We start from the raw sequence: 13,204 nt of genomic DNA on the forward strand, positions 1-13,204 counted from the left end.
AATGTCTCCCTGAACTGCCTACCCTACCGCCCGGTCTTTGAGCTTCCCAATGAGCAGGGACCTGCCCTCCTCAGCAACACTGTGTCCTGCCTCCTCCCCAGCCATATCCTGCCTTGCCCCTCAGCCTGCTCCACACGCAGTCTGGAGTTTGTCCTTTCACCAACTACCAACTGGTGGGTGACGTTGGCTGTCGCCTGACCTCTAGCCTACTCTTGTGTCTTCGTTTCCCAAACCTACCATGGGGTTCCCGCACACCTTGGGGTGCTCCTGCATCCTGTGTCCTGCTCTTTCCAACCTTCCTGCCGTCCTTGCCGTCACTCTCCCCCGCCCCATCTCCTACCATTCCCCAGCCATCCTGCTCCCAGCACCAGCAGACCTCTACCATCACCTCCAGGCTCCTCCCCATGACCCCTGCTCAACCCCTGTTGCTCCTGCCCTCCTCCTCAGCTTCCTGCCCTGCCTCTGTCTCTGCTGACCTCCCCACCATCCCGTGACTCTCCTTTTGTCCCTCCCCCGCCATCACCATGCTTCTGGCCCCCAAGATCCTCTAGTCTCCTCCACATCACTTGGCCCCCATCCCCAGTCGTGGATGCTCTCCCTGATGCCCCGTGAGCAATGAATCCTAAAACCTCAGCCCGCCTCCCCAGACAGTGTTTCTCATACCACTGAGCAGCCCACATTTCAACCCACGTGCTGTTCTTTATCCAGGCAGCCACAGCCAACTGCCTTACTTACTTCCTTTCTGCCCTCTGGCTCCCAAGTCTAAACTGGGCCTTCCTAGGCTCATACTCAGAATCCTGGACACCCTGGGACAGCTTTTGGAACTGTGTCCTACTCTGCCCCTGAACCTCCTTCCATCATCCTAGACTGCTCACTTGTCCTAATGCCCTACCTGCTACCAGGCCTTGTGCCCTGAGGCTGAACATTCCAGTCTTTCAGACGCGTGGCACCACTTCCAATCTCCCAGGCCTACCAATGCGACCAGCTCATGCCCTGGTCCTCCAGCCTTCCCCTTAGTTTCTTTCAATCCCTGTTTCCCCGGCCTCCTCCCCTACTACCTGCCAACATGTTCCCCAGGCTTCTGATTCTCCCTGTTCTGACCCTTCTCGACTTGTGCCTCCCCATAGCCTCCTATAATCCTCAGGAACATTTGGTCCTCATCTCCAGCCTGCAATGCTCCTAACATCGTCCCCCATTCACTGAACCCCCTTGGTCCTTGGGACCTCCTGGAGTCCAGTATCCTGAAGCTAATTCTCCTGTCCTCCTGCCCAGACTTTGCTACCCCTTACAGTTCCTGGATCCACCATGGGTCATCTTGCATTCCTAGGGAGATTCCTTTGCCCAAACCCAAGCCTCCAATTCACGGTCTGTGCATGGAGCGCTCCCCTCCACAGGCAACTCTTCCTCTGTGCAATCTCAGCTCATTAGGTTACCTTACCAATGCCAGAGACTTACTGCTCTGCCCCTACCCCTAGATCCTTCTCTATCTGCTGCTTGGAATACCACCCTACAACAGTTCCCAATTCTAGCACCCAGTGCTCCCACCATCACAGGTATAAACCAAACCCCTTCCTTATTAGTAAAAGTTCCTCACTCTGAACAACCATGAATTTCCCTTCAACGACGACTTTGTCTGTGCATGCTTAGAGCAGCAAGTGCACAAATGGTCCCAGGATAGTGTGTAAGATGTCACTCCTTCCCCCGGGACTGAAGCTGGACACTGTCCTGAGCCCCATGTGGATCCCATGATTCAAACTTTGGGCTTCTGGAGGAGCAGAGAGCTGTCCTGCATGCAGAGCCAGATGTCAAGCCCCAGACTCTCCTGGTCTGACGGGGACTGTGGCCCTGTTCTTGAGCAGATAGGACCGGCTTCCATTTTTCTGTGAACCTCTGCCTACCATGCTACGTGTCTTTTAGTCTGCTGTTCACCCTGATTCACTCAGCCTCCAGGTAAATCCTAATTCTCCTTCCCTCCCTCATGGCTTCTAGCTTACTTTTACACTCTGTTCATTTCTGCCATCCTCCCAACCATGCAGCCACCTATTCTACTACAGAGAGCTTTCTGGTCTCTTCTCAGGCTTCGTGTCCCTAGCCGATTGGATTCTTCCTCTAGCCTGGAACCATGCTTATCATCCCTCCCCTGCATCCTTCCTAGAGACCCAGCTTAGTGCTCACCTGCATCCTTCTTATTGCCTACCGTGCCTGGTTCATGACACCATCTGAAACATGCATAATGCTTTCCTCTCAGACTTCTATCTTACATGTAGCACATCAAACCTACTTCCCTAGTCACATGGCTTCCATCTCCTAGATATTCCTCTCTGTTGTAGCCCTGTCCCTCTTACGCCCTGACACAGCCTAGCACTGTGACACTCATTTTAGCCCCCTACTCTGCTTTCGCCTTCCCAGGACCTGTCCTGGCCCTCCCCGGGTGCTCCTGTCTCCCTCACCTGCCTTACCCCACACCTTGCTCTTCCCTGTGCATATGCAAGCCTTTTTAAGGGCACTGTGGACCTGAGCCTCTTCTTGCCAGCCAGGCGTCTATACTTCCACAAAGCCTGTTCTTCCCACTGCTGGGGCCCTGTGCGCAGCCTGTCAGTTCTTTTATTCTCCTCGCCTGCTACCCTCCCTTTCCATGACCTGTCTTCTCCTGGGCTCCTAGGCCCTCCCTGGGCCTCCTGTCCTCTTGAGCAGTGAAGCCATCATCCCCAGACTTGCCTTTTCTTTCTGGTCTCCCACATAGCCTACTACCTAGAATTCTGCCTTCCTTTGGCCTGTGAACTATGACTCTGCAGGCCCATCCCTCCTCCCCAGCCCTTTGCTCTGTCACTCCCGAGCCTCCAACATTTCCAACCAAATGGTGGCCATTACCCAGCCAGCCCCCGTGTCCTCAGGCAAATGACCTCCTGCCTACATTTCTGCCCTCCACTGGCTAAGCCTCCACTGGATCTTCATGGTCTGGGACTCAGATTCCAAGACACCCAGGGACTGCTTTTGGAACTCAATGTCCTACACTTCCCAGCAACTCCCTTCCCTTCCCATTCTTCTCACTCGCCCAAGACTCCTACCCATTCTTGAGATTCCTCCTGCCAGATGCAGCATTTCCAACCTTCCAGACTTCTGCCTTCCCTTCCAACCGCCTGTGCTCCTCACATCTGCCCACCCAGCCCCTTTGTGCAGTCTGCCTTCGTTTCCTGGGTTCCCTGTCTCCTGCCCTCCTCCCCGTGATCCCACTAATGTACTCTCCACGGTTCTTGTTTATTTTTACCCGCATTCTCCTTTCTTCTAGCCCCATATCCTCAACATCTCTCTGGCTGCCCAGACCTTCCAACGTGCCTCAGAGGCAGCCCAGGTCACCAGGTACCTCCTGGAATCTGCTCCCTTCAGCCACAGTCTCCTTCCCCCTCTCAGGCTTTCTGTCCCTCTGCTGCTGCTTATCGTCATCATCAGTACCGTCACCATCATCATCACCACCATCAGCACCACCACCACCACCACTACTACTACTACTTGTCTTGAGATTTTCAAGACAGGGTTTCTCTGTGCAGCCATGACTGCCCTGAACCTTTCTATGTAGACCAGGCTAGCCTAAAACTCAGCGATTCACCTGCCCCTGTCTCCCTAGTGCTGCAACTAAAGACATGCACCAGCACTCCTGGCTCCTGCCACTGCTTCTCGACTTACTAATTGGCCCCCTGACCTCAACAAAAGAACCCTTTACACAACCACCTGGCCCCCTCATCATATGCTGACATGGAAAGGGTACGCGACAGGCACCTTCACGCGTCCCTAGCATAAGCCTTCTCTCTGCCAGACTGCTCTAACCTGCCCTTACTCCCTCCCTGTATGCCAACTCCTGCCTTCCCCGTATCCTCACACCCTATGTGGAATCCACCCTTACCAGAACCTCCTTCCAGTACTCAGTTCTCCACTTTTCACAGGTGTAGGCTAAACTCTTCCCAATTAGCAAAAGTGCCCCCTCTCCAGAAGCATTATGGGTTTTCTGTGAATGCCTGTGTTGTAAGCATCAACTGCATCCCTGGTCCCAGGACAGAGCAGAAGAGTGCCTCAGATGCCCTTAGAATAGAGTTGTGGACATTGAGCACACCACGTGGGAGTTTGGCATCGTACCTCTGGCCTCTTCAAGAGCAGGCAGTTGTCCTGAGAGCTGAGACAGGCATCCACCCTGCTAGTCTGTCTGAAATTGTGGGGCTCTTTTGCAGCCCACCCTTGTAAGCTGGATTCTACCTTTCTATGTGCCTTCTGCCAGGCCTGATGCATGTCTCCTTTTTCACTGTCTGTGATCCCCTGAGCTGCCAGTCAACGCCCAGCCTCCTCTCACTCCCTTCATTCTCCTACTTACATTCTCCCTGTCCTTCCCTGACACAGTGCTCCGTGGTCACCTGCACATTTACTGTCCTCTCTTCCTGCTTGCTGACACTTCCAGCAATCTTGCCACATCCACGATCCACTTCCTCTCCTGCAGAAAGAAAGCGCGAGTCATTCCATGCTTCCTGGCCACCCCAGGTTTTGACTCTTTCTGCACAGAGCATCCTTGTCTTCATCCTTCTCCTTCATCCCTCGGCTTCATCCTCTTCACACAACCCAGCACTCGGCCCACCCACATGGGTACATGGTCCTCTCTGAGGCATAATCTTGCCTTCCTTTCAGACTCCTAACCACCTTGGACGTTACTTGGACTACCCCGTATTTGCTCTAATCCTTTCGATCGTCCTGTCTGCTGCATCCCTGTCCTGACACCTTGCCAAGCATGTGACCTTCCTCTTCAGCACTCTCTTCCTCCCTCAGCCTCCTCCTCTCCCCACAGCCCCCTGTTCTCCTGGTCCCCGACCTCCTCCCTGCCCCTCTAAGCCCTCCTAGCCTTCTCAAGCCTCCACGAACCTCCTGCCTTACTCCAAGATCTTTTTCGCTCTCTGTATGTATCCTGCCCTCCTCAGTAGCCGTGTGTGCTGGTACAGTGTCTGAGTCACCCCTGTGCTTCCACACATGCCATCCCCAAAGCTCAGACTCTTGCCTCTACTCCTGAAGTATAACCTCGACCTGGCTATCCTGGCACCCTCCTAGCCTACTACCCATCCTCAAAAAATCCTCATTTTCACTGTCCTCCTGGGCACATCCTGAGCCTCCTGTCCTTCTCAGTCTTGTCTTCTCCCCAGACGCTCCCCCCACTTTCCAGTCTCCCTACACAGCTCTGATTCCTAGATTCCTTCCTCACTTCACTCTCTGATGTGAAATTCCTGAGGATGCTGCCTTCTGCCCCAGGCATTTACCCTGTTTTCCCCAAGTTCCTGACATCCCAACCCAGATGCTGGCCTTTGCCCCGTCATCTACATTGTCCTTGGACCTCTGTCATGCTGTATGTCTGTTCTCCATCTGCTTAGTTTCGACAGGATCCTCCTGGCCTGGTGCTCAGAATCCTAGGTGACCTGGTGTGCTTCTGCTCCCCAAGGCTCTGCCCTGCCCAGGAACACACTTCTGTCCTATCTCTTTCCACCCACAGAAGGCTCCCACCCCTGTCCCCAGACCCTGCATCCCCAATCCTCCAGACTTTGGCCATCATTTCCCACCTCTGGCCTCTACTCTTGGCATCTGCTCACCCCTGTACCTCTTGCATTTCCCTTAGTGTCTAGCATTCACAGTGTCTTTTCCCCCTCCTCCCATGCTCTTAATTTCTCCCCTGGTCCTCTTCTTCTCCCTACCCTCCTTCCCTTCTCCATTATGCCCCAATTGCCATTATCCTCATGTATTCTCAAGCCCTATATTCTCCTGCGGAGCACCTACCTATATTCTGAACCTCCATCCCTCATGGTGTCCTCTGCAGTCCACTCACATCCGGGTGTCTCTGGGGACTTCCTGGAACCGGATGCCCTCATACTGAGTCTTAAGTAAGCTAGCCTATTGCCTGTTCCCCCCAGCTGACTTTGTTTGCTTCCCCATCATTTAGACTCCCTCATGAACCTCTTTTCCCCAGGCTTTACAATTTCCAGAGCTTCTGGTCTCCACTCACTAGTCACAAATAGCCAAAAGTTCACATCCTTCCAGGACATCTTAGTCTTGCTACACTCTGACCATGTTCTTCACCGATAAGCACTTGGTGCGTCTCCTGGCATTTCCATTTGTCCCTCCTCCCTAGTCCCTGTCATCTCCAACACCTTGTCCTCAACTTCATCTTCTTTTTCCTCTGTCATTCTAACTCCCCTCCATGCTACCTGTATCCTCAGCACCCTCCAGTGTCTGGCGTCTTGCCTTTGCCTCTAGCCTGCCCCTGAACTCTCTGCCCTTTCCCGAACTTTTGCTGTCCTCTGACCAATATACCCTCTTTATCTCTCTCCTCCTCTTTATCTACATTCTGCTCAATTGCATTGTTCCCCAGTGACCTACCATCAACGTCATCTTCTCTTCTTCTTCTTCAGTCTACTGTATCTATAGGAAACCTCCCAGTCTTCCGAACTCACCCTTGGGCTCTTGTTTATTTTGTCAATGGAGTTCTGCCCTTGTGCCCAGACTCCTGGACTCTTCCTAATACTCGTGTCCTCTCCTTTCCTCTGCCGTCCTCTTCATCCTCCAATGTTTGGTCTGGTCTTCTGGCCTGATCCCTGGCCTTCCTCATCCTGCTTCATAGTCTCCTTCCTACTACCCTCTCCAGGCATAGCACCCTACTTCCTACCCTTGGATGAGTCTGTGACCCCTCCCCAATCTTTTAGAATCTTAGAGTCCTCACTTTTCTTCCCCAGCATTCTATGTCTCCAGGCCCTGTCCCCTCCCCAGAATCCTGTCACTCCCGATTCTCTACCCTCCACCGTGAAGCGTCTATGCTCCACACCAGCCTTCTGTCCAGGTCCTGGATCCCCTTGGTTCTTCTCTCTTGCCCTAGTGTCCTTCTCCTCTCCCAGGGCTTTCTGCCCCATCAGCGTCCTTCCTGGTCTTTGGGCCTTCTGTGTCCCTCTGCAGACTATCACTCTGCCCTTTAGACTCAGTCCCATGTCTCTCCCTGTACTCCTCTGTAGCCTGCTACTTCCTCCAAAGCCTGGATCATCCTCTGCCCCCTGATCTGAAGCTAATGGACTCAGATACCCTCACATTCCTGCTTGCCTTCTAGTCCTCCTTCCCCCAGCTTCATACCCTTGCCTGAGCAGCCTGCTCTCCTCCTCCCTCCCTCTCCCCCTGCCTCCTCCATTCCTGAGAAACTACGCCTACACTGCTTCTATCCCCCTTAAGGCCTTGCCGTCTTCCTGCAGGTCTTTCTCTCCTCAGTTGCATCCTTGGGCTCTCATCTATCCACTTGATTTTCTTCTAACATCTCTTTCCTTAGTCCTTCTCCACTATCATCCTGGTCTCCTCATGCTTAGGCCCCACCATTCTCCCTGACTATATCATATGCTTTAGAATTCATCCTCGTCTCCATCTTCCTACCCAGAGTCAAGGATATATAGACCCCTGCCTGTGTGATCCTCGTCTCCATCTTCCTACCCAGAGTCAAGGATATATAGACCCCTGCCTGTGTGATCCTCATCTCCATCATTCTACCCAGAGTCAAGGATATATAGACCCCTGCCTGTGTGACTAGCCTTCTTCCCTCCAGTGCTCTTCCCCAAGTTGGTACCTTCCAGCCTGCCCTCCTGTCCTCTGTCAAGCTCCTAACCCCTCTCAGCACCAGGTCCTCCCCCCAGAACTCTTAAGTTCCTCTACAGTTGGTTCCTGCTCACGCCCCAACCCACAGCTTCCAGGCCTCACTCTGATCCCCTGGCCTCCCTCTCAGAGTCTGGATTTCTCCCAGCCTTCCATCATCCCTCAATCTCCCTCCCCAGCCTTCTGCCCTCTTCAAGAGTCTTACACTGTCCTGATCTCCAGCTCTAAGCCCCCTCATCCTGTTCTTCACCCTCAACCTCTTATTTCACCTCTGCAGACACCTGGTGCCTAGCTACCTTCTCCACAGCCTGTTCTCACCTTTCCTAGAATCCTAAACCCGGCCATTTTCCTACCTTCTCCTCCACTCTCGCTCCCCTTACCCCAACACACATAGCCTGTAGTCCTCACTAGCCTCTTCATGTCCCTCGTGGTCACCCGCTCAGCTTTTTGTCTTCGCCCTGAGCTCTTTGCTTTCCCCCAAGGTCTACAGTACCCAGAGCAGAGCTTCCTATCCCATTCTGCAGCTCCCTGCAGCCTCCTTCCTGCTCCTTTGGCTTCTTCTCTCCCAGAAAACCTTCCTATCCTCCTCCAGGCCCCCACAGAGCCCTCGGTCTTCCTGGGGCCTTTCCTGCCTTCCTGCCTGCCTCCTCCCTAGCCTTCACAGGGGAGACTCTTATAGTCTTACTGTCCCACCTCCCCCAGCCTCCTCCCCATTGAGCCTCCTGCCCTCTGCCTGAATGCCACCTCACCTCAGGCCTAGGGTTCCTGGTTTGTCTGCTAACCCTCAGAATAGAGGTCTGAGAGAACAGAGTCGAGGCTATGAGAGGACAGCACACATCCAGCTCCAGCCTGTGGTGGGTGGTTAACTTCTCAGGGTTCCCTAGCAAGCAGCAGCCAAAGCCAGTGAGGACTGTACTGCCTGCTCCTGCGGATGGCTGTCTAGGATGCAGAGAGTACCGTGCACAAGGCTGCTTCCTTCCCCCTAGGATGCAGAGAGTACCGTGCACAAGGCTGCTTCCTTCCCCTTACTCCTTGTTCGGATGCAAGTAAACACATTGAGTCCAGACCCTGGAAAGAAAGAGAAGCCTTTACTTCAGCTTCTTTCGCTCAACACTGAACAAGAACAACTGGAACATTCTGGGCCTGGTTCGACCATTCCCCACTTGTTGCAGGGGAGCACAGGGTGGTTGGTGGTCCTGTCAAAGGGGCTCTAGAAGGAGGCTCTGATGATGCGGTTTCCCTGTTCAGCTCTGGATGGAGCTTGCTGTCCCGAACCACACCCACTACCCCACCCAGGGAATGGCATGGCACCCAAGAAAAACCGGATGCATCCAGGCAGTATTTGGTGTACTGAACTCAAGGGTTTTCTTTTAACTGGGGAGACAATGAGTGACAACATCAGACACTGCATCTGTGACCAGTCAGCGCTGGCAGTGCAGTTCGTCACACATGGAAATAAATGTACGCGCATCCAGGTCAGGTCTCTGAATTGCTTGAAGCTCCGCTGCCTGCAATACAGACTGCAAGTGAATAAAGTGCATCACGACCCCATCACACAGCCAGGGCACCATGGAGGGGCAAAAGTAGCCAAGGCGGCAGGGAAAGCAGACGCTCACAGACTACTGAGGGCCAGAATGGGTCAGGAACACAAAGCCGATCCTAGCTCCTGGCTGACACTCAGGGTCCCGGGGGCCAGCCCAAAGCCAGTGCCTCTGACCTCACAGCATAGCCCATGCCTGGGCGTGGGCAGGGAGGGCTTCCCTGGAGCGGGAGGGCTATGAAGGCCCGGCCTCAGACTCCATACTCATTTCTCCCCGTAGGTGTAGGTCAAGGCCCTCTACAGCAAGGGCAGAACACCTGTGAAGCTCCTCCTCAGCTGTGCCATCCCCAACATAAATATGTTCACACACAAGTATTTATACATACACAGACCACTCAGTGCAACCTGGCAGAAGCAAGAAAGTTATCAGTCCTGGGCTATTCCAAAGAGCAGAGATCACGTGGCAGCCACTTTTCAGCTTGTGACCTTCAGCAGAGACAGACTGACATCTTCATTTGGGTCCCTGACTCCAAAGAGAGAGTTGGGCAACTGTCCCCAGAGATGGCAGGCATACTCAAGGTTTCCGTATCAAGAATGGAATGCATGGACCTTGAGATACCAGTGCCAGAGAAGCTGGGGAGTGCGGGTTAAGTAGTAAACGTATCCCTTGGGACACCCTTCCTTGGGCATTTGGGGACTCTAGCCTATGCAGGGCCTCCTGGACAGGCTGTCCTAGGCCTATCTGGATGAGATTTCCCCATGTGATGGGGCTGCAAGTCTGGGAACAGAGAAACGGGCCACTCCATGGGTCTCTGCCAGCAGCTCGCCACCCTCCCATGAACCACCATGCCATCATGGCAGTCCACTGTCAGACAACTGCCAGGGAGCCCATTGTCAAGCACCAGAGAGTTGAGGAGGACTAGACATTTCAGGAAGTTCATGGACCTTCTCTGTTCACAAGCTGAACGATTCACCTGTCTTCTAGGAAAGGAAAGACGGATGCCCAACCTCCGTATCCCACGGTCTCGCTTTCTCCCTCGGTGCACTGGCAACTCTGCTCCCTCCCGACATCAGTGTCCTGTCAGGTCGGGAAGAAGCCTTCAGGGGTGGGGGATGCAGGCCCAGGGCAGGTGAGCCCCTCTCTCCTCTGGGTGTAACAAGGACAAATCCCAGGCCCTTCCTTGAGCGCCATTGAGCTCTTGAGGTGGGAGAGTCCTCTCCCTCACAGTGTTGCTAGGAGACATCATACCCAAGGTTCACTGGCATGGTTTGCATGGTGGGGCCAAAAGACCTGAGCCTCCCCACCCCTCTAGGCCTCTACCAGAAAGACCCCTTCCTCTTCTTGGTGGGCTCTTCACTCAGCTGCTCCCTGGGCTGCTGCAGAAACAATGGCAGGCATCTCTACCTAGGGATCCATCTTGCAATGACCAGGGAAGGGTGAGCCATCCTTCACCTAGAAGGCCAAGGCCTGGAAACAAGAGGGAGACTTCAGTTGTCCTGCAGTGCACTCCCCCACCCTCACCCCCCCTTCTGACAGCAGAGGCCTGCTCCTGGAGCCCTTCCCACTTCCCCAGACCCTGTTCACACAGCTGCCAGGCTGCTCGTGGCTGGTGGATGGGCTTCTGGGTCTTACCACTGTCATGGCAGGTGCTGCCAGGAGCCTGGGCAGACAGGGAGGATGGAGGACGCAGGCTGTGGGGGAAAGAGAGGACTGTAACCAACCATTTCCATTCTTTCAGGTCTGCAGATGCAGAGCCTCAGGAATGCCCCAGACCAGGTTATGGGAGCAAGAGGGAGAGCAGGAGGAGCAGGCAGAGAGGACAGTCCCCTGCCCCCTCCCCACAGTGCACGAGGCTGTCTGCAGAAGGGCGCGCAGACCTGCAGAGACTACCTTTGGGCCTCCAAGCAAAGAAGGGGCAGACTTGCGGTCCGGGTCAGAAAAGAACTCATTTTTTTTTTCTGACCACCAGACACGGGACAAATCCTTACTCTTGTAGGACCTCCCTGCTGGCTCACTGCCCATTTCTCCCAGTCAGGGTTCAGGTGACATCTCAGGAAGCTCTACAAAACAAATAGGGACTTGAGGTCTGGAGGGTGGGTAGGAGGGGCTCTGTGTGTGTGTGTGTGTTGGCGGTGAAGTGACCCTCCATGTCGCCACGGCCGCCCAATGCCCTATCATCTAACCACCACCAGGGAACATGGGAGGGCCTCGCCTACCTTTGCAGTTTCCCAGCGTGGCTAAGCAGCAGGTGTGTGTCATGGTGTATTCCCTATTCCCACAAACGAGTCCAGCCCACCACCCTCCTTTCCAACCTGTCTGCGCCTACCTTCCTGCACAGGGCCTGGTGAATGCTGCGGTAGCATCCCCTCTTTCGGGCTTCCCCCCTTTCTGCTAAGGGGAGGCAACAGGTTTGCCAGGCTCGGGTGATTCTCTGGATGCAGCGGTGGAAAAGGACGGGGCTGTGAAGGTTTTTTGCGGTATGGGATGCGGTACCTTGTGCCCCCAGAGGAGGCCTAAAACGGAGGGGCCCGGGCCGTCCCGCCTGCGCCCCCCGCCGCGGTCTCGGGGCACCGCGCGGCCACCCACGGTCCTTCATGCGGCCCTGGCGCGGGTGACACGGGTGGCGCGGACGGTGCCGAGGGCCCGCGGCGGTGGCGGGCGAAGGCTCACTCGATCCGCACCTGCAGGTGGACGTTGAGCATCACGGAGGCCACCATGTAGAAGTAGGGGAAGTTCACCCGCAGCCGCCAGGCCAGGTCGAAGAAGGTGAGCAGCGTGCGCGTGAGCCCCTTGCAGAAGGCGCCATAGGAGCCGCGCGTCGCAGCCCAACGCGAAAGTCGCATTGCCAGGCCGGATAGGGCTGCCGCCGCCGCTGCAGCTGACAGGGCCATTGTCACCATCATAGGCTTAGCTTGCCCGCTCACCTGTCCAGAGCCAAGCCAGTGCTACTGGCCCCGCAGACCCCACCATCCACAGGCCTACCCTCAGGCTCCAGGGACCCTGCAGCCACAGTCGTCCCACCCCCCCCCACCCCTACCCCCACTCCACCCCCACCCTCACCCCATCCCCCACCCCATCCCCCCATGCTCCCGAGCCGCCTCAGTCGCTGGGCAACCTCCCGCTAGACCTGAGGCTGCTCAGCTCCGCCCCCCCTCGCCCAAGGCTCTGGGATGATTGATCAGGAGACCCCGCTGCATGCTGGCTCATTATTTTCAGTGGTCGAGAAAGGGCCCCGCCCGTCTCCTCTGGGAAGCCTGTGGCTGCTGGTTTTGAGTTGCTGCCCCTGGTTTCCTGTGGCAGGGCTTTGTTGAGCCTAGGTCCCCACACTAACCAGCAGCACTCAGTATGAGTTCATCTTCACCACCTTTCTGGCTGCTCAGTGCCTCTGCTCAAGGACCAAGAGGTTTAGAAGGTGTTAGTGCCAGAGTTTCCCCCATGTGAATCCCCTAGGACAATGGAGACTTAGCAGGATTTGACCCCTTTGCTGATGTACAGGAACTATATTCAGAAGCCCAGGCCTATGCACACCTCCATCATTCTTCCTCAGTATCTTCAGAGTATAGAGTCAATTTAACACTGCACCTTTCTTGAATTCAAACAGAACTGTAACTGTACCGTTGAGTGCCATCAAAACCATTTTCAGATAAATTGTTTTCTATTATATTTAGTGGTGCCATGTATTTTGTTGTTGGCAAATTTCAACATAGTCCCTGGATTTCTAAGAATGTCTCCTTTAAACTGTTTATCCTGGTTGCTAAACAAGTTTGCTCCTTGTTTATGACCCCCCCACTCACTAGTGTGCTTAAATGCCCTTATTTTCTTCACCTATTTTTGTTATGTAAACTAAACTAAACCAAATACCGTGAAAACCCCACATATTTAATGAAGCAAGAAATCCTCATGCTTCCCTATGGTTACAGGTTTAAAAGCACTGACCTTGTTGCCTTTTAAGGCTTTACAAGGGCGTTATATGCAAGTATTCCTCTCAAAATGCCTGTTCACCATCATGTTCT

General features: G+C 54.4%; 2 protein-coding genes across 2 annotated transcripts in view; one reads left to right on the forward strand and one right to left on the reverse strand.

The window, feature by feature from the left end:
- The window catches only part of LOC127217624 (uncharacterized), a 31,864-nt gene extending 20,058 nt beyond the window's left edge, over positions 1 to 11,806 (forward strand). Inside the window, exons 9-10 of the mRNA XM_051178609.1 lie at positions 10,176 to 10,320; positions 11,698 to 11,806. Of these exons, the coding sequence (XP_051034566.1) occupies positions 10,176 to 10,320; positions 11,698 to 11,806 (254 nt within the window). The remainder of the gene's footprint in view (positions 1 to 10,175; positions 10,321 to 11,697) is intronic.
- Positions 11,559 to 12,094, reverse strand: LOC127217633 (small integral membrane protein 10-like protein 2A). The gene has a single exon (XM_051178618.1). It carries the CDS (start codon positions 12,092 to 12,094, stop codon positions 11,858 to 11,860), a length of 237 nt encoding a protein of 78 aa, XP_051034575.1. The 3' UTR covers positions 11,559 to 11,857.
- Positions 12,095 to 13,204: the final 1,110 nt, after the last annotated feature.

Source organism: Phodopus roborovskii, unplaced genomic scaffold, assembly GCF_943737965.1.
Source record: "Phodopus roborovskii unplaced genomic scaffold, PHOROB, whole genome shotgun sequence".
Classification (NCBI taxonomy): domain Eukaryota; kingdom Metazoa; phylum Chordata; class Mammalia; order Rodentia; family Cricetidae; genus Phodopus; species Phodopus roborovskii.

Bases quoted from the DNA above. Each gene is read 5' to 3' on its own strand.
- LOC127217633 (XM_051178618.1), bottom strand. From the start codon at position 12,094: ATGATGGTGACAATGGCCCTGTCAGCTGCAGCGGCGGCGGCAGCCCTA.